The following is a 26,684-nucleotide window of genomic DNA, read 5'->3' as shown; positions in this document are numbered from 1 at the left end:
ACCGCTCATACGGCGCCTTTTGAAAAACATGTAACCGATCCATGTGTGAAGAGGATCGCCCTGAGGATCAAACTTTACCATCAACTGCATGTACGATGGCAACGCCCGTCTCGCAGCAAAGACGACAGTATCGATATGTTGCATAAAGACATCCGCGACATGCGACTCGCGAAACTGCTTCCAGGTTAATTTGGAAGTGCGATCGACCTGAGCAGCTCCGAATCGATCAAATATATCTACTGGATCCAGGTGTGGGAAGGTTATTCTCCAGTCGTCTGGCTGCATGTTTGGTTCAAGGAAATGCTCCAGTTGTAATTCGGTTACGGGTTGGATTTTTTGCAGACAAGCGAGACAGATCTCGCGTGGGAAAGGTATGGTTTCTAGGAAGTTGAAGATTGGTCGGGGAGATGGCTGGAGCAAGTAGCTTCGCATGTGGTTGGAGAGTTCTTGTTCCCCAGGCTGTTCTTGGACGTGAGCGTGAGCGTGAATTTGCGGGCAGCAGTTGCTCAGACATGATTTCTCTTCGAGTAGATTTGACGATGGAAAGAGAGCGTGACGATGCGTAAAGATGCCTTCATGATTCTTATATATGTGCTGTCTTGGCTGACCTATACCATCTCACACGCGGGCAACAGTAATAGAGCAAGTTCTTTTCGAACTATCGTTGTATCTTTGAAGAGCCATTTCGTCGAGACTTTGGTATGAGCCATCCAAATTGGACTTGGATCTGGTTGTCCTTCGACAATAGCACTCGTGCCTACCTGTCTATAAGCCTGCCTGCTCGGGGGAGACAAAGTGGGATCCAGGCATCATGGTTGTCTGGGGTGGGCTCTCGTACTGTATCCTGATTGATGGATCTCTGTAACTCTCAACGATTGTGATTTAGAATATGATGAGAGAGTGTTGAGAGGGAGAGCATGAGGGTGGACGAAGAGAGAACGAAGATGGACCCTGTCGTCACTTCCCGATCGGGCCGAAGCCCAACTTTCACATGCGGATCGATGAACGCATCTCCAACAACTTTTGTAACAGACATCGTTTTCCTCCTCTATACCACACAATCATGACGACCTCAAAAGACTCAGACGCGCAGAAGCCTGTCTCGGTCCTCTTCGTGTGCCTCGGCAACATCTGTACGAATGCCATCCCATCTTCTCCACCTCTATACTAATACAACCGTCTCACAGGCCGCTCACCAATGGCCGAAGGAGTATTCCGCCACATCACAAACCACACACGCCCAAACGCCCACCCCATGATCTCTTCAATCGACTCCTGCGGCACAGGAGCCTACCACGCAGGAGAACAACCCGACCCACGCACAATCTCCGTCTTGAACGCCCACAAAATCACCTCATCCTTCTACACACACCAAGCCCGCACATTCCGAAACTCTGACTTGAAAGAGTTTGACTACGTGTTTGCAATGGATAGGGATAATGAGGAGCACTTGCTGAATGCGAGAAAGAGGATGATCAAGAAGGGGGAGTTGACAGAGGAGGAGGCCGCAGAGGTTATGTTGTTTGGTGTTTGGGGTGGGAAGGGTAAGGAGGAGGTGGATGATCCTTATTATGGCGGCGCGAGAGGGTTTGATATCGCGTATGAGCAGGTCGAGAGGTTCTCGAACGGCTTTGTCAAGATGTTGGAGGAGCGTGGGTCGGAGAAGAAGTGAGCGAGCATGTATAATGGAAATGGAAAGGGAGGGTCTCTCATGGAATAGATGGCTATAGAGAGTAGAGATTCTGCACACAATGATACCCGTGAGTTCAAAGCTGCTCAAGCATCAACGAGTTTCAGGATTGGTGATAGGTTCCAGGGGTATCTTTCTCATCATTCGTACTGCATAAGTTCTGCCAAAGGTCCATAATCGTTCCTCTCATAGAAGAGAGCTCAGGGCAGCCCATGCGCCAATTATAGCCAAAACTGCTCCAACCAACAAGACTCTGCCCTCCCATGTCATGACGAGATAAGTCACAACTCCGACAGCCAACTCTCTGCGTCTTGCAGCTTGACGCCTTTGCCTCCATCCCGCCTTGATAGGGTATGGTGCTTTGATGTCATTTGTCGACCCCACTGGGTGAGTGGGTATTGAAACATACAAGACGACGGGCTTGTGATCTGACGAAGGTTGTAACGATAGCGAGTTATAGGCATGGACAGTGGGGTCGTGACCAGGCAGTGCGAGGTACAGTACGCGATCGCACCAACTGGGATGGCGATGTTCTGCCCAGTGCCATTCTGTCTCGTCGGGTACCGTGACTGCGTCTTTGCCCGATTTTATCTGCTTTTGCACATCTTCAACCATCTGTGCGGCTTGCTCCTGTGCTTTCTTGGAAAATTTGTATGTTGGTGCGAAGTCTATGCGCGCCTCATGAAGGTGGTGCAGCGTGTTACCGGCAGCTTTCTCGCGTTGCAGCTGGTCGTTCGGCATGATATGCAAGTAGTGGGTGGCATCCTCGGGCGAGTCGTTGCAGCGTGGGAATGCGTGGTGGTTGTCGGGATGTGGTTTGATGTCCGACGTGCGGTAGTTGAGGTCACCGCCAAAGAATATGTATGAGTTCGACTTCATCAAGCCATTTTCTTGCTCTTGCGAGGTGTGCTGGTCGTCGGTAGCTGACGAAAGCAGGGGTTCTGTTTCGTCTTGGACGTCTTGGTTGTTGGTCGCGCGTGATCGTGTCTTCTCAGCGTCTGTAACCTTTGTGAAGACCAGGTTCTCGTTGATGGAACGCCAGTCCAGGTTTCTACGCTGCCAGGCTGGTTCGTGGGGAGCCAGATGGGCTGCAACAAAGGTAAGGTCCATCTCGCTGCCGTCGTCAATCGCATACGCCAGTCGCACACCGACGGCACCTTTGTTGCCCATCTCCCATGCTCCGACTCCTGTTCCAGCTGTCTGGACACCACGAATGTTGCGCGCGACTTGAGGTTTTGCGAACAGCATGAGAGCTGTCATGCCGACATTACTGCAGAGTACTGTCTCGTATCGCTCGTCATGTTTCCAAGATTGGTTGAGTTTCTCGATGGTCTGTGAAAAGCGCTCGAAGTATGGCGACAAGAAAGAGCCTCCGAGGAAAGACTGGCCTAGAGGAGCAATCTCCTGCAGCGAGAGGACTATCACATCCGGAGGGAGCTGAGCGTGAGAGAGGCCCTTGATGATACTGGCGGCGAAATAATCGGCGTTGACCAGCTCGCGGCCGCAGTTGAAGGTGAGGAACAGAGTGTTGAGATTGCCCATGGTTAGTAACTTGCTATCACAAGAAAGTGAGGAAAGGGACGAGTATGTGTGCATCGCAGCGCGCGCATGTGATTGGCAGTAGCATGATATCATTGCCAAGGCGAGCCTGCTTCTGTCGAGTCCCGCGTCACGTGGAAAGACGAAGCTCTAAGCGAGAAAGCAGCCGCCAAGGAGAGCCGACGCCAAGGCACCCGCGTCGCTCGGACCACGATCGAAATTCGACGCTGGCGACTTTGCGCAAATCGTTGCTGCTTCCTTCTTTCTTTCCTCATCCGCGACATTACGGCAACAACAAGTCAAGATGCCTACCCGCCTTTCCAACACCCGCAAGCACCGCGGTCACGTCTCTGCCGGTCACGGTCGTGTCGGTAAGCACCGCAAGCATCCCGGTGGTCGTGGTCTCGCCGGTGGTCAGCACCACCACAGAACCAACATGGACAAGTACCATCCCGGTTACTTGTAAGTTTTCTTCACTCACTCAATCCTCTTGCGCCACATCGCTAACACCCTCCGCAGCGGTAAGGTCGGTATGCGCTACTTCCACAAGCTCCAGAACCAGTTCTGGGCTCCCGTCATCAACCTCGAGAAGCTCTGGTCCCTCGTTCCCGCCGAGCAGCGCGAGAAGTACCTTGCCGGCAAGGGTGACGCCGACTCCGCCCCCGTCCTCGACCTCCTGCCCCTCGGCTACTCCAAGGTCCTCGGCAAGGGCCGTCTCCCCAAGATCCCCATCATCGTCCGCGCCCGCTACGTCTCTGCCGAGGCTGAGCGCAAGATCAAGGAGGCCGGTGGTGTCGTCCAGCTCGTCGCATAAGCTCGTCGCTTGTGTTGACTGAAGAAGGAGGAACCCTCGACAAGAAGAAAAGTTATGAAAGGTGGCATCCGGCATCAGGGATTTTTTTGTCAGCGTGGTAGCTGGGTGGGAGTGCTCTTCAGCGTATTAGTTGAATGCAATTTCTCCACCGAACAAACCATTTGCCTCGTTGCAAATTCGCGAGATCAACTCGTCCCATTTGGGAAGAGGCCATCTCTAGGCATGGACAAAGGCGTGGAAAGGCTCAACCCTTCACGCCTGCCTATCGTGAAGTGCTGTCCTGTGATTTTGTCATGTCGTGAAGTGTGAGAGCGTAGAGCTCATGTCCAGTCGCTCCATCAGCCGCGCCGACTCACGAAAAGTCATGGCAATGCTGATAGAAAGTAACTTGACGCCCATCCTCGAACGACCTTTCGAATGTCCCTGTATCAGTCCCTTTGCACTAACGATTTTTTTCTTCAATGCGTCGCGTCTCGTCTGAGTCTTGTTCCCGGTCGCTCAATATCATTGTACTTTCTCCCAATCTCTCTTCTCATCTCCTGGTCTCATCTGCTCTTATGATAACAAAGCCGTTGTTGTCTTTGGGCTGTTTTACGTGTCAGACGAGCAGTTGTGTCTGCTAGTCCGGGCAAAGAATGATGAATCGAAAAGAAAAATTCAAAAACTCCATGTCTGACCGTACGACCCTGTCACCAACCCAAGACCTGCAAACATCTCCCCCTCGGCCTCTACTGCAGCATATCTAATCATAAAGCAGAGCTGGGGATTATATCTGGTCTTCTGCTCGTTGGAATGAGTCGATTTGTCATGAGCGACGCGGTGGGTGAACTTCTCGACAATCCAAGGCTGTGGGCAATTTGTTGACTAGTAGTTACTACGTTTTAAACACAACCATATACGCACTGGCACCAACTACAGCTCTCGAGATACCGGCTGTGACGGAACATAACTGCCATCCGCGACCTGCAGTCCCGAACCCAACACATCAAGCACTATCTGATTTGAATCCATGGGCGTGATAAGGTCCATACCACTAGGCCCAAACAGATCCGTCATACCAACAGCGCTGTAATCAAACGAAGGCATACCGAGAGAATTGTAGAGCCACGAACTCGCAGAGTCATACGGGCTCTGATCAAACATCTCGTTGTTGAGCCAAGTGAACGACTCCATCAAGTTCGTACCCAGGTCAGAGGTCGGCTCAGTTGACTTGAGAGCATCCTTTGCGATCTTCATCACGTCCAGACTTATGGCTCGGCCTGTTGTCGAACCAATGTGATTGATATTGTCTAGACATTTCAAGCCTTTCTCCACTGCTTGGAACACGTCTTTGGCGTGCGCGGGTGTTGTTTCGGTGTCCAGGACGTCGAAGAGGAGGACTAGACATGCAGAGACGATGAAGTAGACCATGTTTCCATCTCTCCTCATGGTAGGGCAGCGGTCGAAAAAACTGTCGTAGACCAGAGAGATGAGGTCTCTGGCGGATGACACAGTGACGTCAATGTCTCGTTGGATGTCAATGCGATCGCCTATACTCTCCTGGGCTTGCTGTCTTGAATCGAAGAACGTGGTGTAGACTAGAGCTGGTCGCATCATCAAGATGCACACGACCCGGTAGGTGGTGCCCAAATGGCTCCTTTGCACTTCTTGCCATGGGACACCAACCGGTGCTTTGTCGTCGAAGAAGTGCAGGTACGAAGGTAGAGTGTCCAAGAGATCACGCAAAGCTTGCGTGCATTCATTGTTGATACGGTTGAGTTCTGTCAGGTCGGCGACTCTTGTCTCTCTGGTGGGAGAGTACTGTGCCCTCATGATCCTTTCGCTAATCTTGCCGAGAGCAGCCATCGCCCTGATATATGCGTATTCGATGTTTTGCGATCCGTCTTCTGAACGAGGAAGGTCGTCAGGATAAGGAGCGTCAATCGAATGGTCGAGAAAGCAAGAAGGCCTGCCGGTGAACATGGACATCATTCGTTCCATATAGAATATCGTCCAGAACGTTAGTCTAAGCCGATTCAAGAACGGATTGTCCCCTGCGACTACTTGGGCACGATGGAGGCCTAGAGCCATGGCGGATCGCGAAGCGTGTCCAAGATAGAGATAAACCATATTTGGCCTTCCAATTTGCATTCCGTATTGTGCCTATGAACAAATGAGACGTGCCAGATGATGTATCTGGTCAAACTTACCCTTAGTAGTACAAGGTGAGTCCCAAGTAGAGAGGTCTCTTCGAAACAGTCCGTGGGTACACCGGCACGCTCGTAAAAGTGTTGAGCCCAGGCGTTCGAAGCAGGGGAGTCAGTCAACCTGGCGCCAATGGCTAGGACCATGTATAGAATTGATTTCTCCTTGGCGAACTTCGTGCTACGGTCAGGCGCGAGACCAGGTCCACTCCAGAGGACCTCCCATGTATGCCGGACATCGCACTCAATAAGTATGGGGCCTTGGGGGTGCATAATCGTGAAATAAGACGAAATAAAGGCGTCACCTAGCTCCTTTGGCAGAAAGCTGCCATCTGGAATTGTGGCCTGGTGCGATGAGCTCTCATCGCCATGGGTAAATATCTGACGTTCGATGCCCCAATTTCTCAGACCTTCTGGTACTTGACGCGACTCGTTGAGCGGAGCATTACTTTGACGCCGAATACGCTGGTATAGGCGCTGCACGAAAGAGAAATGAGAACTTGGTCCATAGAATTGATAGGCGTCGGTGTTGCTGTCAAAGGCACCGATTCCAGCTCTTAGCTCCTGCTGTTTCTTGTGAGTCACCGGGTCGTCATAAGCGCGATTATTCAATTCTGGTTCTTGAATCGTCTGGACACTTGACAAGTGTTGTCTTTTTATAGGCCTGGGAGCTATCGGTCTGATGTCTGAACGCGACCTGACCCCACCCGGATAGATGCAGTCAACGTGATTGTCCAAGCATCTGCTGCATGGTACATTGCCATCGCACTTGACCTTCCGCGCACGGCAAATATTACAGGCTCGTGTAGTTCTCTTCTTCTGAATAGATCCAGTGGTTGGACTCGATGTGGTTTGACCTTCCATGATGGTAGCTCCGAAGCCAAGACTGAGCCTGGTTGATATTTCACGGCCATCGATTGGCTGACTAAGCAATCGCTGCTTTGTCTCTGCTATTTCGCGACACCGCGCAACTCGTCTGACTTTCTTTGTATCTTCTCGCATCTCCGTATATTGGGTCTGAATCCGAGCCAGCGGGACGCTCAAAGAGTGAGAGTGGTTGGTACTTGGAAATATGAGATTGGCATGTGATAGTTGTAGTGAAGATAATGCTTGCATGAAGCACTGTTTCATGGCCACACAGTACACCTTCTTACCAACCTCTTCTTGGATGACATGGAGAACCTCTGAATTTCGACACGGCATGTTCCTACTGTTGCCTATCGTCAGTCTATAGTCCTGCCTGTTGGAAGTTTCCTCAGGTTGGAATGTATAAGATCTCAGACCATCTATGGCTTCTCAGACATGACTTTGAGATTTGCTCTGCTTCCAGTGAGATGTCTTGGTGGGCGTACAAAGGAGCAAAACAGAAATCCGAGTCAGAGACACATCGTTCCCATGAGACGTTCGAGATCTCAAAGAATTTGGAACATCGTGGATCTCAGACTAAGTGTAAGCTGCTAAAGATCGGAGAAGATAAAATGCAGCCTCGCCTCTGTCTAGGCTCAAATCAACTCACCATTCTATCTCAAACCAGCAGACTCTTAACAAAACCATTCTTCCATATCATCAACTTACTATGGACGACACAGCGGCAACCCTCCAGCTGCTTCTCAGATTCGGGATTTCAGGCTGCATCGGATACACGAACGACGACACATACTGCAACAACCCCATCTCGAAAGCAAACCTACGCGAAGCAAACAGCATTCTCGAAGCCATCAGATCTGGTGTAGACACCGCCTATATCGAACGCAAGATACCAAAACTTGCAGCACTGTGTCTGTGTAAAAGGCGCCATCAAGATCAGGCAGATGATTTTGTCCAGATATGGGACTCGGAGGATGTTGCCAGACCATCACGACCTCGTGATATCCCTCTCCGCACTCAAGCAAGGGTATCTGTCGATATTGATCAGGTCTGCACTGAGATGAACAAAATGGATGTCATGCTAGATAACCATGATCGGGAAATGCGGGAGATGGCTCAACGATTCAGGCAAACCATGTCTTTGTATGAACAGGCACAATCTGTTACGAGACAAGACGATAGCTATTGAGAGCACACAAGATCTACTTGCTCCCTTGGAGGTAGACCATAGTGTATGTTGGAGAAGACCTTGCCCAATCACAAACGAAGGCTCGACTATGAAATATGTAGTGATAGGTGCGGAATGCAGGGTGGCACATCAGAGAGCAGGCTCTCAGGATTATACCTATCTGTATGGAGTTAGATCAGAGAATAATGAAATCGACTATAGTGGTTAGTACCATGATTCAGTAAAGTTTTCGAGGTCGAAATTTATGATATGAAGGAGTAACCATTCGGAAGGGTCCAATGTATGATGTTATTTCTGACGCGGAACAAGTTTGATATAGTAGACTCTTCGTATCTCTCAGTGAACGAGGCCGCTTTCTGCCATCTTCTGAACGTACTTCGCGTATTTGCCAGCACTCTTCGCTCTGAGCTGTTTACCAAATTTGACCATGGCAAAGAAGGTCAAACATTGGGCAAGGCCGGCAAAAGCAGCGAGGATGAAGGCGTTCTGCAAACCCATCCCATTGATCCATGGGGTGATACCGTATCCGATAGCGAAACTCATCGTATTGCGGACCAAGATGACAGTAACGATTGCCTCGCCTCCAAGGTCTTTATATGAGTCGACGGCGTACGATATGCTCAATTGGATGCCAATGGTATTGGTCAAAGCAATGACACCCATTGCAAAGACACAGCCAAACCACATGACATGTTGTGCGGCACCGACTCCCCACAAGATCAATCCACCAGGAATGAGAAGCAACGACGGTAAAAACAGCCAAAGTCTATGCTCGCTCTCCAGGATACCTCCGTTGCGACGTGCCATTGCAAGAACAATCTTGTCGCCGATTACCCCAGTATAGAAAGATCCAATGACTACGCCAATAAGAGGTGAGATGTATGATAGACCAACCATCGAAGCCGAGAAGTTGTAAGGAGGACTCCCGAGAATTGACGAAGCAGTTCCATTGAGAACGTTGAACCAGATCAGGTTGCTGCCGTACGAGAATCCAGCATAGAGAATGACAGGGAAGGAGAGGAAGATCAGCGGTCGAGTGGTCATACCGACGATGTGATTGTCTTTCTGCATATCAGACTTCTGCCACAGCTTGACCTTGTCCAGATATGTCTTGGGCTTGAATTGATCGAGGGGTATATGCAGTCCGGTCTCTGAATCGCAGTCCTTTGAGCGCACGATTTTTTCACCCGCCTTGGTTGTGGTAGAAGGTAGTTCAGGCTGAACACCAACATCAGGAGCTATTCCAGTAACCAAGTGCCTAGAGTAATTTGTTTCCTCCATGAAGAAGAAAAGGAAGAGAAATCCAATTCCGCAGAAAATCGCGCACCAGTACAGAACCCACTTCCAGCCTTGGCCATCCGCAATGAAACCAGCAAATACTGGGGCGAGAAAGTTGGAGCCGGCTAGGAGAAGTGCATAGAGGCCCAAGTACTTTCCACGTTCGTGTTGGAACCAGACGTCTGTGACCGAGATCTCACAAAGACTCTCTATCGGAGCTCCAAAGAAGCCTTGGAGAATCTTGTTGGCAATCCACTGACCGTTGCTCTTGGTATATGGTGCCCAAAGTTGAATGCCCATAGTGGCAAGTATGCTGAACAGATATACTGGTCGCTTGCCGTATTGCAAGGCGATAGGTTGCCAGAAAAGGCAGCCCCATCCAAAGAAGAGAAACATATCTGCACAGTATCTGTCAGCCTCACGCTATGAGATTCAATCTTCGGTTCAGATGCTTACATCCGGTACCATTGTTCAATTCGTTGAGCGTCAGGTCAGTCTCCTCGGCAATAGGCTGCAGAATTGAGTAGATCGCCGCACTCGCAATGCCGACCATCAACGTATAGACACCCATGCAGGCCGTGGACAGTGCTTTTCTCCGAGGCGACCAGTTCAATGGATCATCAGGATCTTGCGAGGGTGTTGGAACCAGTACAATATCTCTCTGTCCATGTTGAGCATGCTGTGTGTGCATGGTGCCATCAAGATCAACCAGGTGGACAGTACCCGGTATGCTGGGCTGCTCTGTGGTTACATCATGTGCCATGTCTGTAGAGTGCGAGGGGGCGTAGAGTTTGAGCGAAAGCTTTTATAGGAGTTGAACGTAGTAACAGCGACACCGATTCTAGTTTTGCATTGCTCTGAAAAGACGCAGACAATGTGTGTAGTGCCGGACCATAATATATGTTCGAGGGCGATTAGATACAGAGGATTGGGCAACTTGGCCGCGCACCAGAAGCGGTCATCCGAGATAGGCACAACAGGCTTCAAGGTCGGCCAACAGCTGGAAAGCAGTTGAGGACCAACCAAAAGACATGTTGATGCTTGCCACAGGATTCCAGAGGATCTGCATCCGATAAGCATGTGAAACCAAGATAGCCGCTTCGAGCTGCCATATGCGGGGCGACAGGTGAAGCCTTTGGAGGACGTCGAGTTTGGGTAGGAGATACATGATCGTCTCAACAGTGGAGCGGTACGAAGGAGGCCTACAAGGCGACAGCTCTCAGACTTGGGGCACAACGGTACCGTGCATTTGCGCAGCTCAGATTCCATCTAGCTGTACAAGGATGGAAGGAAAGTGAACCAAGACTCTGCCATTGAAGCTTGTCATCTCTTTGATCTCGATCTCATTGAGGCCTACCCATTTCGTGGCAACTGCCACAAATTCGACCTGTTCACCGTGGTTCTCAGAACCTCATGCTTTGCCTCACGTTCATCTCAGAAGGTCACTGCTGCTGATCAGAGTTCAGCAAGTGAGCAAGTCTTGGCACACTACGATCACATGACCGTGACCACATCGCGTCGACGCGTGCCTTCCTGAGGCAGACGTGCCACCAAAAAAGTTACCATCCGACGCACCACTGCCGCCGTAAGCATTTGAAGGCGGTTCCGTTCGACTTTTGTCACTGACATTCGAACAAACAAGACAGTGCTCGTCAATCACATGGCTGCTGCCTTGAGCATGTCATATAGTCATAATTCCACTGTCCTTTCTCAGACTTCCTCAAATGGCCGAATCCGAACGTTTGCACACTCAGGCGTTGAGTGTAGCTTCCGAACTACTCGAGCATCTCACGACCAAGCCAACAGCTGTACTTGTAGCTGTGCTATAGCATGATATCCCTATGCCATTGACAGATGCCAGTCGTGAATCTTTCATGTTCATCAAATGCACTGCAAGAACCACCGTGGCCAAAATCAGAGAAGCCTTTCTTTCCAGGGAAGAAGCACCTTCTAACATCCTGTTACATCTGGGTTCTGGCATTCCTTCCGAGACTACCAAAGTCGCTGAGCTGGATTTCTTTCGTGACAAAGTGATTGTCTTTCACGCGCGCAGTCTTGACCCAGACGATACGACCAGCAACACGAGAGACCGGTCGACGACCGACAGCATGTTGAACGGCATCCCGGACGGTACGTTCAGCAACACAATGCACAGCCCGACGGACAGCACGAGGAGCAGCTCAACTCATAACGGCATTCCGAACGGCACGTCGGGCAACACAATGGACAGCTCGTTGAATGGCATCCCGGATGTTATGTCGAACAAATCTATGTACAACCGGACGTACGGCACGATGGACGCTTCATCGAAGAGAATGTCTGATCTATCAAATCCCGTCGGTTTCTTACCTTGCTGAGCCAACTGCGCACCTCACTCTCTCTTTGGTCTTCCAACGACGGCTCTGGCGCAAAGAAGACAGATCAGCAGAAAGACGCTGAGCAGCGACTCCTGACCCTTAAACTCAAGGATCTCGAAAAAGTACGCTGAAAAATCGACATACTGGTCAGCAACTAACAGTGAGTAGGCTCTGGAGAAAGATGTGAGCGATACCCTGACAGAAATCAGAGAAACGATGAACGAGAACATCTTCGAGAACTATGACACCGCCATCAACGCTGCTGCCAATGCTGCTCTGCCAACTTCCCAAGGCTGGGGCGCTCACAGGAGCCTGGGCGGTCTGTACTGGGCTACGTACAAGGCGGTCGTCCGTCGACAGGGCGTTTTCACTGGAAAGGGCGGCCTCTCCGACTTCAACGCGCAGCTGTAAGATGGGAATGCTTTCGCTGCAGATTGACAGTACTAATACATATGACAGCACCGAGCCAATCTACAAACACCTGGCCAACGGCTGGGAGAAGGCCTTTCAGCGTCGCCTCCCGCATGTTTTGAAGGCATGCGCCAAAGTCTTCTCCAACGACCTGCGCGCTTTTCACAAAGCCATTCAAGATCATTCGTTCTCTCACGGAGGCAACCCTCGTCTTAGTCTGCTCGCACAACAGCTTACCAATTACGAAGCTGTATTCAGCGATCTTGGCAGCAAGATGCTTGACCTGATCAACGAGCGTCAGCGCGAGATCAACCGCGAGTTTACTCCGAATGTCTGCAATGCCATGCTCATTGTATACAACATTTGCAGCAATGAGGCAGGCCCTGGTCAGTTCAACAGGATGAAAATTCACATGACTAATCATGTTGAGGCCCAGAAGGACACCATGTTTCAGAGGGCTACCCAGGTCGTTCGCAACATGATCATGGACCTGACCAAGGATTTCGAGGAGCACATGGCTAATAGAACTGATCAGGTCTTCGTTGGCATGCGTAGGGACTACCTCCAGGTTTTGAGCAATGTTCGCGTTGACGACATCACAATGCCCAAATGGGAGCGCAGCCTGAGAAATAAGGTTGAGGATATCATTCAACAAAGCGAGGAGAACTTCGAGGCCATTCTCGATGGAAGAGAGGTTGCTGATCCAAAGGATGAGGCTTCCGCAGGAGCTGCAAAGGAAGGAGATGACGGCACGGATGTCGAGAATGCCGATCAAGATAAGAGAAAGGCGATCAAGGAAGACGCCAGTTCTTCTGAGGAAGACACACACATGGAGGATACTCATGCTTGAAAGGAGGAGGCCAACGATTACTGGCATATTCTTGCACAAACAGGGCGTATAAAGAGGGGCTTTTGCTAGCTGGTTAGCTATGAATACATTACGACGGTATGCTTAGAAACGGCCATGGCTCAAGCAAATTTACGCTTTTCAGAATACTGTTCTCGGGTTTGACGTTCATATTATATCATCGCTGAATCTCCGGCCACTGAGAGAGCCGAGGTTTGCTAGGTCCGTAGCTGAGAATGATCGAGACCAGAAGTGTTGGAACAGCGGGCTTGAGGCGAGCAAAGATGTCATCGCTTAACGCACAAATCGCTGCGGATGACCCATTTCTCTCCTTTGGTAACTTCGCGTCCCTCATGGACCATGCACTCTTTGCCATGGCGATGTAAAAGTGCCAGGCCGACTTCAGGACTTGCCTCTACAGGTGGAGGGGGCGCTGCTTTTCTGGACGGCGGGTCTGGATAGAAGACAGTCTCGCCACCTCCACAAGTCGTCAAGTATAGCAACAGTGTCCAGGTCGTCTTTGCTGGGACACTGGACCCATCATCCTTGGGAAACGCCAGGTTATTCGAGTCGTCGTAGTGCTGGTCGAAGAATTGCCCTTGCGAGTAGCGATAAATTCTGATATTGGGATTGAGACCTAGGACCTCACCGCCGAACAAGTCTTGTCGTTGCTTGTCATCGAGAACTTCTCCGTCAATCTCTCCTGCGGTAATCAAGTCTTTGAGTGCAGTCTGCTCCCAGAGAAGGCGAGCGAAGTCTTGATCGTCGATCTGATAGCGATCATTGACGCGAACGGCATCGCCACGTTTTGGTCGTCCGGGTGTTGTTGTGAGTGGTAGAGATCGAAGGAAAGCAACATATTTCACACTCAGTGATGAGGTGAAGAGGCGTGGTATGGTCAAGATCTGTGCAGGTAGTAGAGACGAGCATTCGAGATCTGATGCTGGAGATACAGGTGCGAGGGCTGGCCAATCTGGACGAGCGACAGTTTGTGGCTTTGCTGCAGGTGCAGCACGGGTGTTTGAAGTCTTGGTTTTTGATTTTGGAGGCATTTTGGCTTCCAGGTTTCTGGGTTTGATGCTGGATGGGCTGCTATCGATTCGTTGGTCAGGAAGCAGAGCGGGAGAGCCTCGGCTCGAGGAATGATAGCTGGACGACCCTGGCATGAATTTGCTACCATTATTAAATGCTTGCAAGACCTTTGAAGCTAATACAAGAAAGCAATTGACGAGATGACGTAGCAAATTTTGTATTCTGTAAACGTCTTCCATAACAGAAGGTTGAGTATGTATTGAAAAGCTGCCTACACGAGTGACAGAAGCTTTGTAGAAGATTCTGTGCTGTCTATCAGGATGAAACACGTTCAGAACCGGTGTGTACAGATCCGATTGATGTGAAAGAAATGAAAGCATCAACTCTGCTCTGTTACAACCCAAGTCAAGAGCTAGTTATTTACTCGTGCTTCCTGCTCCTGGACTCCATGTTAAAGAGAAAGGTGCAAGCAACGGAGAGTAGATACCTATATGGGTAGGGGATGTTGTTGAGCCAATCGGGAGACATCACGATGGGCCGATCAAATCTTGGCGATGAGTTCATTCGAGTCAATCTCTGAGCTCGAATTTTGCATGAATAGAACGACAGAGGTGCAAGAGGTAGTCAGCTGTAGTTGGGAATACGGTACCTAGTAGTAGCATCTTGAAATCAAAGGACAAGTACGACAGTCGGTGAATACCTATGCAGGATCAGAGACAAGCAACAGAGACATGTCATGGTTTGAGAAAGTCAAAGCGGGAGTGAAGGCTTAGGGCCCGCAACGGGTCCACGATTCTTCACCGCCTGGCAGTTGCTGGTCTTGGCCCGCGGTTCCCATCGCGCAGCGGCTTGACGTGTTCCAGCCAGGTCAGAGTTTGGATCGCGAAAGAAAAGTCGATCTTCTACCTAGACTCCTCGGACGGAAACACTTGCGCACAGTAGACGCATGCGCCAGCGTCAGTCACAGTGAATGCGCGGAATCACACAGCCCTAGAGACATGTTATCACGCCGCCGACGGTCATGGAAGTGGAAGCAACGAGTCTCGGGCATGCTGCCTTTGCGCCTCATGACTACACAACGCCCCAAGCACCCTCGCCCTCTCCCCTGAATTCGCCATGGCCTGGACTGGACAACGACATGGACGGACTGGAGGAAGGAACCGCCCAACTCGATCAACAACGAAGCCTCGAGCCGCCGACCCAGAAGGACGACAACCAAGCAGTCAGGGAAGTCGCGCAACAAAGTCCCAAGCCCGACACACATAATGCAGTACCACCTGCCTCCGATACTCAGACTCTGGATACGAAGCCGCAACCAGACACCCCATCGCAACCGCTACCCAAGCCCGTCGAGAGTCGCCCGAAGCCGCCATCGAGACCTATGTCCCTAGCACAATCGCTATTCCCCGAAGACTTCGAAGACGATCCCGACCACCAAGACGAGGCTCCATCTGCCGTTGAGCAAGCAGATCAAGCCCAACCAGGAGCACTTCCGCAGACACAGACACAGCCCGAGCAGCAAACACTCTCCCCGACACAAGAGACCCAGCTGCAGTTGCCCGATCATACCGTGCTTGATAACCCGCATCTATCGCATCCGCTCCCTTCGTATTCGCCTGCCGATCTTCTGGACCAGTCCGTAGATCCTCTCGATCAATCACAACCTCTTCAACCGCAAACACCTGTCAAGGACTACTCAGAGCTTGCAACCGCAGTCGCCGACTTGAACCTGCCGACAAACTCTCTTTTCCCCGCCGACCTCGCACTCGCCTCGTATGAAGCCGAAGAGGCCGCTCCTGTACAAGACGCTCAAAACGATCCCATGCAAGCTTTCGCAAAGCTGCAATTTCCCGATGGAGACTTTTATATTAACACGTATGCTGTCGAATTGGGCCGTGATCTGAACGCCGCCAAGTTTGAGCGAAAGGCAGGCCGAAAGCACAAGATGAAGTTAAACCGGGACGTCCAGATGGAACAAGATGCCGATATGAATCTGGATGACGAAGGCCGCAACATCGCACGCAGCAATGTCAGCGAAAGTGGTGGTATTGTGGGTGTCAACATCGACTATGACAGCGAAGAGAATGAGGAGTCCAAACGTCGCAAGCGCAAGCAGTTCCGTTCTACCAACTCCTCTCACTCCGTCGACCCTACCTCTCTCCTTACTAACCCCTACGACCTCTCGCTCGACTGGCAGCCACAGCAGGACAAGCCTTTCGAATACGAGTGTCCCTTCATCCCGATTCATCCCCAGGCCGGACAGTCCTTCAAGAACATCTCGCGCAAGCATATCCGTATCGAGTACAACCTGCAGAAAGCTTATTGGGAGATGCTCGTTAACGGCAGAAACGGTGTATTTCACGATGACACTCACGTCGACAAAGGCTCTCTGGTCAAGTTGCACCACGGGAGCGAGATTCTCATCCAAGGCATAACTCTCATCTTCCAGCTTCCGGATAACGCCCGTAATGATGACGAAGACGAGGAGCCCGCTCACATCCTCTCTGATACGGATAGTTCCCTTTCAGATCTGGACAGTGTCGCTAGTGTTACCTTCGGGCACGATTTCGAAGAGGGAGACGTATCATCTGAAGACGAGCCTCTGCGCCTCAAACGACCCGTCCAAAAGGAGGAGCGACCTCGTAGGATTGTCAAGCTCAAGCTCACACTCAAGAAGAACTTCCCCGCTGTTGCTGGACTGCCTATCGAGAAAGAGGAGAAGAAGGAAAAGGAAAAAGAGAAAGAAAAGAAGAAGGAGAAGGAAAAGGTCAAGGAGAAAGAGATCGAGAAAGAGAAAGAGAAGGAGCCCGAGAAGGAGAAAGAAAAGGAGAAGGACAAGGCACCCGAGAAGGTCAAAGTCAAGGAGAAGGAGAAGGAGAAAGAAAAAGAGAAGGAAAGAAGACCGTCTAAATCTGGCAAGCAATCGATCAAGATCGACAGACCCACGAGGGTGGAAAAGGCAGAGAAGATGCCCAGGACACCCAAGGCGGACAAAGTCGAGAAGCCAGTACAAAAGGTTCCCTTACCCCAAAAGACTGAGCCAAGCGACAAGGTCGAAAAGCCAAAGGAAGCCGAACCTGCTGAGAAGACGATCACCACACCCAAGCAGCCCGAGTACGTGCCGGCGGTCTTCGAAGAGAGAAGAGAATCTGCCATATCCACTACTGAGATGCCACCGCCATCCCAGCCAATTGATATCAAGACGTCGATCGAGCCTGACTCCTATGAGGCGCTTCAAGCCCTGCAAATCACGCCTTCCCAGACTCCTCCCGCCGTTCCCACAGATTTACCTCCTGGTTCCATTCTTGCCGGCCTAGCTCCTGAGGAAATTCCTCAGAAACGAAAAGGTCCAGGAAGACCTCCCAAGAACGGTGTCATGTCCAAACGCGATGAGGCGATCATCAAGCGAAAGACAAAGGAGTTACAAAAGTTAGGCATGGTTGTTCCACCGCTTGCCGAGTTGTTGGCTCTCGCCAGAGCTGAAGGTGGAAGCACCACTAAGAAAGACTCTAAACCAGAGGATGGACGTGAAGGAGAACATCTAAGTCAGTCTGTCGAGATTGATCCTGCACTGATGGCCATTCAAGAGCATAACAATGCCACACCTTCGGCTGAAGTCAAGACCGAGGGAGGTCTTTTGCTTGCTCAGCCTACGCCAGACAAGGATGCGAACAAGCCAAAGAGAATCGTCAAGTCTCCGTCTCCACAGAAGCCTGAGTCAGAGTACACCGAGGAAGAACTCAAGAAGCCGACTCAGACGTATGTTGTCCTTATTCACGAGGCTCTGTCAAAGGCTCCGACTGGTGTGATGGACCTGCAACAGATCTACGACGCTATGCAGAAAATGTACCCATGGTTCAAGTACAGGAGTACGACTCATGGCTGGCAAAGTAGTGTTCGACACAACCTGATCAGCAGTGAAGCTTTCGAAGAGGCTGGCAAGATCGGCAAAGGTAGGCTTTGGAAAATCAACCCCAATGTCTCGATCGACAAGGAGAAGAAACGCAAAGCTCCTACGCCGCCTCCGGACAACAGACAAGCCCAGCAACCGCAATACCCCTACTACCCAAACAATCAATATCCATACGGCCATCCTGCAGCCCCTGCGTACGGAGCCTACGCTAGACCGAGTCCTTACGGTACACCCTACGGTCCGCCGACTGTACAGAATGTGGCACGGCCCCCCGTCCCGACTCCACAGCAGAAGCCTGGTACATACTATTCGCCATATGCATCGACTACACCAGGCACTGCCGCCGCTGCCTCGCCTTACGGTCCTCCGAGCAGAGGGCCATATGCTGCTCCTTACCCTCAGCCTCCTCGGCCACCTGGTAACGCTCATGGCGGACCGCCACAGCCGCCACAGGCACAACCCGGCCAGCCACAAGCACCGGCGCCGCCGCAGGGTCAACCACAGCAACCTCAATCACAGCCTGGTCAAGCTCCTTATCCTCCGCCAGGACAGCCTTATCAGCCGGCCAATAATCAAGCTCCAGGACCACCGAACGGTCAGCCGCCACCTCCTAGACCTGTGATGGCCTCAGCACCTGGTCAGGCTTCTCTGCCACACAACCAGAGTGGAATCACTTCTGAGAAGATGATTGACAATATCATGGATTACCACAAGAGATACCTCAGTAATTTCCAAGGGCCGGAGCAGGACAAACACCGAGCGATCTTCCGCAAAGCCACTAACAGACATATCCGCCGCGATCAAGACCATGGTCCTTACGAGTCTGAGGAAGAAGAGAAACTGTACAAAGCCATCCAGAACATCATCACCTCTACACAGGCAGAGACGGCGTCTGTAGCATCTGCACAACCTCAAACGAATGGTCAAGGACCTATGCAAGGTGGACCGCCTCAAAGTCAAGCGCAGCCAGGCGCGGTACAGACTGCGCCGGGTTCAAGTTTGCAGCCACAGGGTGCTCCCGGTCAACCGTCTCAACAAGGAGTGCCTGGCTCTCAGCCCGCAATTGGTCAACAGCCTACCAGTGGTCCCCATCCCGTCCACCAAGGTTCCGCTTCGGAACAAGCACTGGCCGAAGCGCTCAAGACGGCCATGCCTGGTGCGCAAGCTTATAGGCAAGGTCCACCAACGGGCCCTTATCATCCCGGCCCACCTCAGCAACAAGGTATTGCACCCAGACCAACTCCTTATGCGCAGCCGCAAGCTCCGCAGCAGCAAAGGATGCAACCTCCACCGGGACAGCAACAAGGTCCACACGCTCGCCCTAATCTCGCTCCTACGCCTTCTGCGCCGCAAGTGCAAGCACCGAGACCGACGTTTACTGCGCCGTCGCAACCTCCACCTACTGCATCAACGCCGGCGAATCAGGCCCAGGCTTCGACTCTTGTCACACAAGGACCGGGTGCTCCTTCCCCTAGTCAATCGGCACAGCCATCTCCTACACCGGCCCCAGGTCATACCACTCAACAAGCTCCTCCACCCGCACAACAAACTCCTGCACCTGCTCCCGTGGCTCAAACTGCTTCGACCCCTCAACCTCCACCTACGGTTCAGGCAGCTACCATCTCTGCCCCATCACAGACATTGACACCTGCTCCTCCGGCACAGCAGCAAACACCCGCAACTGGACCTCCGGTTACTACACCAGCTCCAGTGGCTCCTCAGGCGCCAGCTGCACCAACTGCGCCAGCACAGCCTCCATCGGTTGGTCCAGCCGCTACATCGACGCCAGTACCAGTGGCACCGACGCCTCCAGCAGATCCGAACGCACATGGTGGTTTGAAGCGGCCTATAGAGATTGACGACGACGGTGACCACGAAGCCAAGAAGCAGAAGACAGATGGAGAAGCTTGAGAATACGGATGTTTCGGCGTTGCCGTGGGAAAACGAAGTTAATGAGGCGTTGTCGTTTTTTTTTCTTTCTAGCATTCTTTTTTCGTTTCTTGTTGTTATTCTTTGCTTTGCTGTCCAGGCGTTATGTATCATGTGGCAATGTATACACCACATGGGGAGGACGGCTGTTTTCTTTTTCGATTCACCTTTCAAGCGATGGAGTGGAACGGTTTCCTTGATGCATATGAAGTAAAAGAATCGGGGTGGGCCAAAGGCGTTTCATTACATTACAGCGGGAGCTGACTGACCATTGTAACCACTTGAGAATCAAAATACCCCCATTTTTCACTTGCACGTCTTCAACCTTTTCTCCCTATGTTCGACTTGTTCTCTCTTCCGCTTTGCATGTAGAAGTTGGCGAGCTCAGAAGAGCACCACGTCGAAGCCTCTGCGCTCTAGAAACACATCCCAGCGCTCACCATTTCCATCATCCCAGTAGGCTCTCAGAGCCGCCAAAGCAGCATCTGCATTACCCCATCCATAGTTTCTGATGCGATTCATACACGCCTCAATGTAATCTCTCAAGTCTGGATCTTCGGCTTCACATCCAGCCGTGAACAGCGGCCACAGAATCAACACATTGGCAGGAGACTCTGGTCGCAGTTTCCCCAGCAAATCCAGCATGGAAGCCAATGCTATCGCTGGTTTAGGATCGAGTTCGGGCAGCTCTTGCACACGACGGTGGAGATGCAGTAGAGCGGAATGTACGAACATTTGGTGTACGTAGACTGCTTCAACCACCAACACTGGGTCCTGGGTATGTGATAGCGATGGCGAAGAGGCGCGGGTGAACAGCAGAGACAGCTGTTGCTCTGTGAGTAGAATGTTGTCTGCCAAGAGCTGTTCCAAGTCATCTGCCATCTCAGCATATCCTGAGCCCAAGGAAGATCCTAGTACTTTGCGACGGCGTTGTAGACGTGCCATACGGCCTATACGTGCGAGCACTGGCATCAATTCCAGTGAGAAACCGACGAACTCGTCAATGTATTGGGGTGAGGAAGTGCTCGTGGGAGCACCGATGGACCAGAATTGGCCGTCTGAGGAGGTGGTCTTGTCGAGACTCATTATGCTGGCAAAGATGTCCACAACAGCGAACCAGCGGATAAGGAATAGTTTCTTGTCGTCCAGATCAGTGACTGCTTCGTGTCTGTTTTTGCCAAGAGCCAGGGAGAGCAAGTGTTCTGCACCGTGGAGATGCGTACGCATGGCCATGGTATTCCCAGCCATGACTTCGTTTGTGCAGAGGAAGAGCACCGTACAGATAGTCGAGAAATTTGGGGCTTCTGTTGGGCTATCCATAGCTTTCCGTAAGCCCGTGATTGCCTTTCGCAGGAAGAAGGAAGCTCGATTTTGCAGTTCGAGAGAGTCGTTTCCTCGCAGGCGCCTTACTTGATCGCAGGACAGTGCTAGAGCTGCTGAAAGCAAATGTGGTGTTTGGGCTGCCACAGTCAAGACTTCTTGGTGGATCGATGGCGCCATCAGAGGGAAGAGGGTTAGTGAGGTGTGGGTGATATAATGATGGAGGAAGAAGTAGGCGTTGGGACTCTCCGATGGACATAGAAGAGGATACTGGCTTAGGGACGGTGGTAGAGCTTGCATGTGTTAGCATAGTATGACAATAGTAGAGATGCATGAACTTACTCGGTGGAGAGTAGTGTTGATATGTAATGAGAGAAATATCGCGCTCAATGGTTTCATCAGCTGGCTCGAAGTCGAAGCCAGATGGGACAGGAAGTAACATCGAATCATCCAATACATCCTGGTCGGGGAGTAGAAAAGGGTCCTGGTAATCATCAAAGCCAGTGGTGTCATCGAGTGGTTGCAATGCTGCAGCAGTAGGAGAATATTGCAAGGAAGTCGTTGATGATGCAAAATTTCCACCAAGGGATACTCCAACATCAAGATTCTCGGAATACACAGGAAGTGAGGACTGCGGTCCAGTAGTCGAAGTTGCCGTATCAGTATCTTCCACTTCGTTCGGAGCAGAATGCACCACTTCAGAACCATCAGTCTGACCACCCACATCCAAACTCGTAACCCAAGGCTCCTTAGTCCTCGGCTTCTTGAACGGCCTCCCCTGCGTCCAAGACAACTTCAACTCATAGGAGCATCGTTCAGGGTATCTCTTGCACCTTCCACAATGAGGCCTGCCTTCATCGCATTTCACGCGCTTGCGCTTGCACTCCGAACATCCCGTTCGCGACTTTGATCCGCTACTGCCGCCGCCGGTCGCTTTGGGGTCCGACATGTTGATTGCGGAGCCATTTGTGAATGAGGGGTCACGATTGATAGAGGCTGATACAGAAAGCTGGATGACACACCGGCGGGGATGACTGGTGGTGGTTGTCAATCGGCTAGAGTTGCAACTTTGGCGGGGGGTGCACCCGCGGCCGGCAGTCGCTGGCGGCTTTGGTACATCGAGTTTCTGTGTTTCTGTCAAAGGCAGCGATGCCACATCATCTCAGTACTTGCTACATTCTGCCAGACAGTATCCAGTGCATCGTTAACTCATGTACACGTGGGGGTTCTCATGGTAGACGAGGATGGCTCGTCTGGAGCAAAATTGTCAAGATTAGCCGAGCATGAAGCCTTATCAATACTCTCACCTCGCGGATTGGATCAACGTAACGCGGCTTACTGTCCAGAGATTCTAGCGAGTCTACTTTTTCTTCTTCTCATACATAGTACATGTAGATAAAACATCTCAGAAGGGCAGTTCAATACGTTCGTCGTCATTCGGATTGTGACTATGTAAAAGCGGCCAAGTACCCAGACAGAGTTGCTCAGTCCATCTCCTGCCGACCTGCACCGAAACTTGAAGTCAACCACCATGGTGTTTTTTCTGTCGCTGTTCACACACGTCTTCTGCTTCCTCATCTTCTTCATTACAAAGAGAGCTATCGCTGTGGACTCTAGCGTTTCCAATGATATGCTAGCTATGAAAGGTCCGTTGTCGACGCAGATGAGATGTCAAGTTTCCTAATGTCTTGTCTAGAGATCGCAATGCAATCATCTTCGGGCAGTTGAGCGTCATGCGGGAGAAGAAAGAAGAGAGCCGCCAAATCACACATACGATCAGTCTCACCAGGCTGCACAGTTCGGCCAGCTCTGTCACATGTGGTCCCAGGCTGCAAGAAGCACTCGTGTCATGCAGATACGCAGATGCAAGCCAAGCAGCTGCACGAAGCAACAGCGCAGCCTGAAACCACGTGCCGGCGTGGTCAAAAGAAGTTGACCTATAGGCTCCATGGTCTCGAACGGTATCGAATGGCGTAGAGGGCGATGAGATGTAGAGTTTGGATGTGACTGTTGAGAAGGACATGTGTGTATACATATCTAAGAAGGTCATTAGGAACAACGGGAGTAGAGGGAGGTTGTTGAATCGAATTGTAGTGGCAAAAATTGCTATGTCGACAGGTGCAGACGCATATCAAACTGAAAGTCGTAGCTGTGACGCCTTAACGCCAGCCCCAGAGAAAAACAAAACAGAACCAGGGTATGCCTCGAAGTTGTATAGTCTTTGCAGTCAAACATGTAGCGAGAAGAAGGAAAAGGAGCAGGAGCAGGAGCGTCTACATGGCCATCTCGGCTTGTAGTCTCCGGAGTTCGGCTTCCTCGTCGTCCTCTTCTTCTTGGGCGGGTGCCTTGGCTCTCGCTGAGAGTAGTCAGTATGCAAACCGACAGCAGTATGTTTGAAGGGGAAAGACTCACGTTCAGTGTTGTTGACGCTAGGCATGCGGTGAACCTGGTCATGCACTGGCATAGTACCAGTCTTGAGCATGGTATTATCCAGCTCCTCTTGCTGAAGGTCGGCGAGCTCTGATTCGAGCTCATCGTCATCGACGGCGTTTGCAGTAGAGCCTTGAGTAAGAGCGCTGGCAATCTCGTTGCTGATGGCGTGCTGTTCCTCGAGATCCTCCATGGTAGCGTCGACCTTGTCGATCGTCAAGCCACCGTGGATGGACTTCATGGCCTTTGAGGCGTTGCCGAGAGCGTCCAGAGTCTCCTTGTTTATGTTTGCTGTCTCTATGCTAGCAATCTGGCCCTCGAGGTTCATGATCTGAGCCGAAGTTTGTTCCAGGGTCGTCTCAAGTTGCTTCTTCTTTCGCAGGGCGTTCTTGGCAGCTGTAAGAAGAGTCAGAAGCAGCGCGAGGCAGGGTGGGCGGAGCGTGCATACCAGTCTTGTTTGTGTTGATGAACTTCCTGGCCTTCTGATCTTCCTCATCCATCTGATTCTGCAAGTGCTTCTCACGCTTGTTCAGCATCTCGAGGGTGCTCCTCAGCTGCAGGATGGCCTTCTTGGGAGCATCTTTCTTGGCCGCAGTGTTGCCGCCAAACCAACCACCCAACCCCCAGCCGGACATGTTGTGAGATGCTACGTGTGGTAGTGCTTGTAGATGCCGAAGCGGAGGGGCGTACTGCTACAGACGCGAGCTATAGCGAAGGGCGATGGTCGGGCAGGAAGGTGGGGGACGAGTCTGCTCGTGTGATGGCGGGGTAGTAGAGGAGGGCGGTGAAGGGCGATAGAGTTGTGGGTGACGCGACAGGAGCTATAGGTGAGTGGCAGTGTACAGCAGCAGTATGCAGCGACAGGCGTGTGTGATGTTGGGCGGGAGTGTGTTGTGGAGAAGTGTTTGTCCTGCTGGCTGCCTCTCATCATCCGCTTGACCATGACGCACCCAGCGCTGCCAAGCCCTGGAGATTTGACTCCATGGCCAATGAAACGCCACCAATCTGCACCGATTGACCAAAGAACCACCTCGAAGCCTCGTCCATCATTCTTTCTCGACACATACCTACCGAATCATCACTTGCATGTCACATACATGCACTCATGAGCAACTCCTCGCCACTGCCGAGCCGGCTCTGTGCCATTAGCCAGCTTCCTACGCTGCATCCTGGCGACAAGGTCCGCTTTCTGGGATGGTACTTATTTGATCTCCACATGCATTCCATAACATTTCTGAATATAAAAGTGTAAACCAATACCATGAGTCTACTGCTATGCTATCCCTCTTTCACGACTTCCCTTCTCTTCAAAACCGCCATACTGTCCAGACCGACATCAGCCAGCTGCTCGATACTGTCCAACACCAAAACCTTCAGATCGGGACCTGGCTCAATGTCATTGGGTATATCACTCCGAGCAAAACCAGGTCTCGGCCCAAAGTTCAGGCTATTCTGGTCTGGTCGGCAGGCGCCATAAACTTGCAGCACTACGAGACAGCTCTTGTCTCTAGACAGACCACTTGATTTCCCCAAGGATTCTCTGTTGCGCCTGGCCTCCAATCTTTCCACCGACAACTCAACTTTACTGATCATCAAGCTCCCCCGCCTCATGGGTGGCTGGGCTTGGGTGTATGCTTCCAATTGCGGCGCTCGTAGATCGACAGGTTGGACAAGACATGTCTGGCTCCACTAGCTTGGACAACCAAGAATTCGTTGGAGTCTGATCCGGCAGTCTGGATTCTAGTCCTGTTTCCAAACAGAACACTTGATTCCATCTGTCCTTCTCTTTTTCTGCCGGGCCCAAAACATTTCACCAATAACCCAACGTCGTCAACCAAGCTTCTCAACCTGTACTTGTGCCTCGAAGACCACTGGCTTTGGAGCATGCACACATTCAGATCCGGCGTAGAAAGATCGACGTTCCGTTGAAGTGTGTTGGATCCGTGGGGCCGTCGTTGTTCATTGGCGCCTCAAGATACGTTTGCCTGGCGGCGCAGACTCTGGCCCACAAGTCTCTGACTCCCTGACCAATGACGTTGACTCCTTCAAACTTGCATTCCTCCATGTATTCCTCCATTATGGCCGTTTTCCACCCGCCTACGGCTCTTTCGCCGTTGCCGACGAAGACCTGTGGCCTACGAGATAAGACGGCCAGATTCAGTCTACTCGGTAGATGCGGCGCGTACACAAAAGTGTTCTCATCTGCTTCAAGCATGAAGAAGGCCTCCGGAACTTCGACGACATTATTGTATCCTGGGTCTGTAGTGCGAGGGATCTTTTGGAGTAGATACTTGGTTCTCTTGTCGATGGCTGGGTCCTGGAAGATTCTTGCGACTGAAGTCACTGGGTCGCCTCTGTCTGTGCATTCGGTTTGCCACTTCTGGTTGAGCTTCTCCCACATGTACACGAAGACCGCATACTGTACGATCCAGACGTTTCTCGTCGTACTCGGAGGTCCGACATACTGGCCCAATCCCAGGCAGACCATTGTCTTGATGTCGTGGAGGCGTGCCACAAGGTTATCGATTTGGTCGCGGAAGTTCTGCCATCCAGCGTCGTTCTTGATCTGATCAAGTAGAGTTTCGACGTCTTGAGATGCGTAGTTGAGTGGTTGTGGGTGTCCGAAGAGGTATACTCCGAAGAACTCAGACATGTTCTTTTCGACTTTGTAGTATATCTGGTTCCAGGCGAAGCCGTCCAACCACTCTCCTCCCACGAACGCCCTGAGTGTCCTAATGTTGGGAATTCTACGAGCAGGCTCCAGACCCGATGGCCCATACGTCACGTTCGGTGCTGTCATATCGATGATTGTCGCGAGTTCAAATCTCTGTTCTTGTGGACTCGCGGAAGATTGTGCATATCGAGTACGGGCTTTGTCTCGGCGC

General features: G+C 51.5%; 11 protein-coding genes across 11 annotated transcripts; 4 read left to right on the top strand and 7 right to left on the bottom strand.

Annotated features, from left to right (window-relative positions):
• Positions 1–1,063: 1,063 nt before the first annotated feature.
• Positions 1,064–1,672, top strand: M436DRAFT_60695 (low molecular weight phosphotyrosine protein phosphatase; the record flags this gene model as incomplete). Its single annotated transcript, XM_013575599.1, has 2 exons — positions 1,064–1,133; positions 1,188–1,672. The coding sequence occupies 2 exons, from the start codon at positions 1,064–1,066 to the stop codon at positions 1,670–1,672; spliced, it is 555 nt and encodes a 184-aa protein (XP_013431053.1).
• A 204-nt stretch (positions 1,673–1,876) lies between these two features.
• M436DRAFT_78627 (inositol 5-phosphatase) lies at positions 1,877–3,232 on the bottom strand (the record flags this gene model as incomplete). The annotated part of the gene is made up of 1 exon (XM_013575923.1): positions 1,877–3,232. One exon carries the CDS (start codon positions 3,230–3,232, stop codon positions 1,877–1,879), a length of 1,356 nt encoding a protein of 451 aa, XP_013431377.1.
• Positions 3,233–3,533: 301 nt separating this feature from the next.
• On the top strand, positions 3,534–4,043 carry M436DRAFT_39217 (uncharacterized protein; the record flags this gene model as incomplete). Its single annotated transcript, XM_013575506.1, has 2 exons — positions 3,534–3,691; positions 3,749–4,043. 2 exons carry the CDS (start codon positions 3,534–3,536, stop codon positions 4,041–4,043), a joined length of 453 nt encoding a protein of 150 aa, XP_013430960.1.
• Positions 4,044–4,955: 912 nt separating this feature from the next.
• Positions 4,956–7,090, bottom strand: M436DRAFT_39064 (uncharacterized protein; the record flags this gene model as incomplete). The annotated part of the gene is made up of 2 exons (XM_013575476.1): positions 4,956–6,185; positions 6,233–7,090. The coding sequence occupies 2 exons, from the start codon at positions 7,088–7,090 to the stop codon at positions 4,956–4,958; spliced, it is 2,088 nt and encodes a 695-aa protein (XP_013430930.1).
• A 1,528-nt stretch (positions 7,091–8,618) lies between these two features.
• Positions 8,619–10,323, bottom strand: M436DRAFT_39089 (MFS general substrate transporter; the record flags this gene model as incomplete). The annotated part of the gene is made up of 2 exons (XM_013575482.1): positions 8,619–9,958; positions 10,017–10,323. The coding sequence occupies 2 exons, from the start codon at positions 10,321–10,323 to the stop codon at positions 8,619–8,621; spliced, it is 1,647 nt and encodes a 548-aa protein (XP_013430936.1).
• A 1,078-nt stretch (positions 10,324–11,401) lies between these two features.
• M436DRAFT_78624 (uncharacterized protein) lies at positions 11,402–13,178 on the top strand (the record flags this gene model as incomplete). Its single annotated transcript, XM_013575922.1, has 4 exons — positions 11,402–11,844; positions 11,919–12,039; positions 12,086–12,324; positions 12,377–13,178. The coding sequence occupies 4 exons, from the start codon at positions 11,402–11,404 to the stop codon at positions 13,176–13,178; spliced, it is 1,605 nt and encodes a 534-aa protein (XP_013431376.1).
• Positions 13,179–13,462: 284 nt separating this feature from the next.
• M436DRAFT_38901 (uncharacterized protein) lies at positions 13,463–14,227 on the bottom strand (the record flags this gene model as incomplete). Its single annotated transcript, XM_013575444.1, has 1 exon — positions 13,463–14,227. One exon carries the CDS (start codon positions 14,225–14,227, stop codon positions 13,463–13,465), a length of 765 nt encoding a protein of 254 aa, XP_013430898.1.
• A 1,001-nt stretch (positions 14,228–15,228) lies between these two features.
• Positions 15,229–20,031, top strand: M436DRAFT_60688 (uncharacterized protein; the record flags this gene model as incomplete). Its single annotated transcript, XM_013575598.1, has 1 exon — positions 15,229–20,031. The coding sequence occupies one exon, from the start codon at positions 15,229–15,231 to the stop codon at positions 20,029–20,031; it is 4,803 nt and encodes a 1,600-aa protein (XP_013431052.1).
• A 402-nt stretch (positions 20,032–20,433) lies between these two features.
• On the bottom strand, positions 20,434–22,318 carry M436DRAFT_38825 (uncharacterized protein; the record flags this gene model as incomplete). The annotated part of the gene is made up of 3 exons (XM_013575428.1): positions 20,434–21,662; positions 21,712–21,897; positions 21,952–22,318. The coding sequence occupies 3 exons, from the start codon at positions 22,316–22,318 to the stop codon at positions 20,434–20,436; spliced, it is 1,782 nt and encodes a 593-aa protein (XP_013430882.1).
• Positions 22,319–23,642: 1,324 nt separating this feature from the next.
• M436DRAFT_38766 (Snf7-domain-containing protein) lies at positions 23,643–24,434 on the bottom strand (the record flags this gene model as incomplete). Its single annotated transcript, XM_013575414.1, has 3 exons — positions 23,643–23,725; positions 23,782–24,195; positions 24,248–24,434. The coding sequence occupies 3 exons, from the start codon at positions 24,432–24,434 to the stop codon at positions 23,643–23,645; spliced, it is 684 nt and encodes a 227-aa protein (XP_013430868.1).
• Positions 24,435–25,693: 1,259 nt separating this feature from the next.
• On the bottom strand, positions 25,694–26,599 carry M436DRAFT_78619 (uncharacterized protein; the record flags this gene model as incomplete). The annotated part of the gene is made up of 1 exon (XM_013575921.1): positions 25,694–26,599. One exon carries the CDS (start codon positions 26,597–26,599, stop codon positions 25,694–25,696), a length of 906 nt encoding a protein of 301 aa, XP_013431375.1.
• Positions 26,600–26,684: the final 85 nt, after the last annotated feature.

This window comes from Aureobasidium namibiae (genome assembly GCF_000721765.1).
Source record: "Aureobasidium namibiae CBS 147.97 unplaced genomic scaffold scaffold_2, whole genome shotgun sequence".
In the NCBI taxonomy this organism is placed as follows: domain Eukaryota; kingdom Fungi; phylum Ascomycota; class Dothideomycetes; order Dothideales; family Saccotheciaceae; genus Aureobasidium; species Aureobasidium namibiae.
Note: the sequence above shows the minus strand (reverse complement) of the source record. Positions and strands in the feature narration are given on the sequence as shown.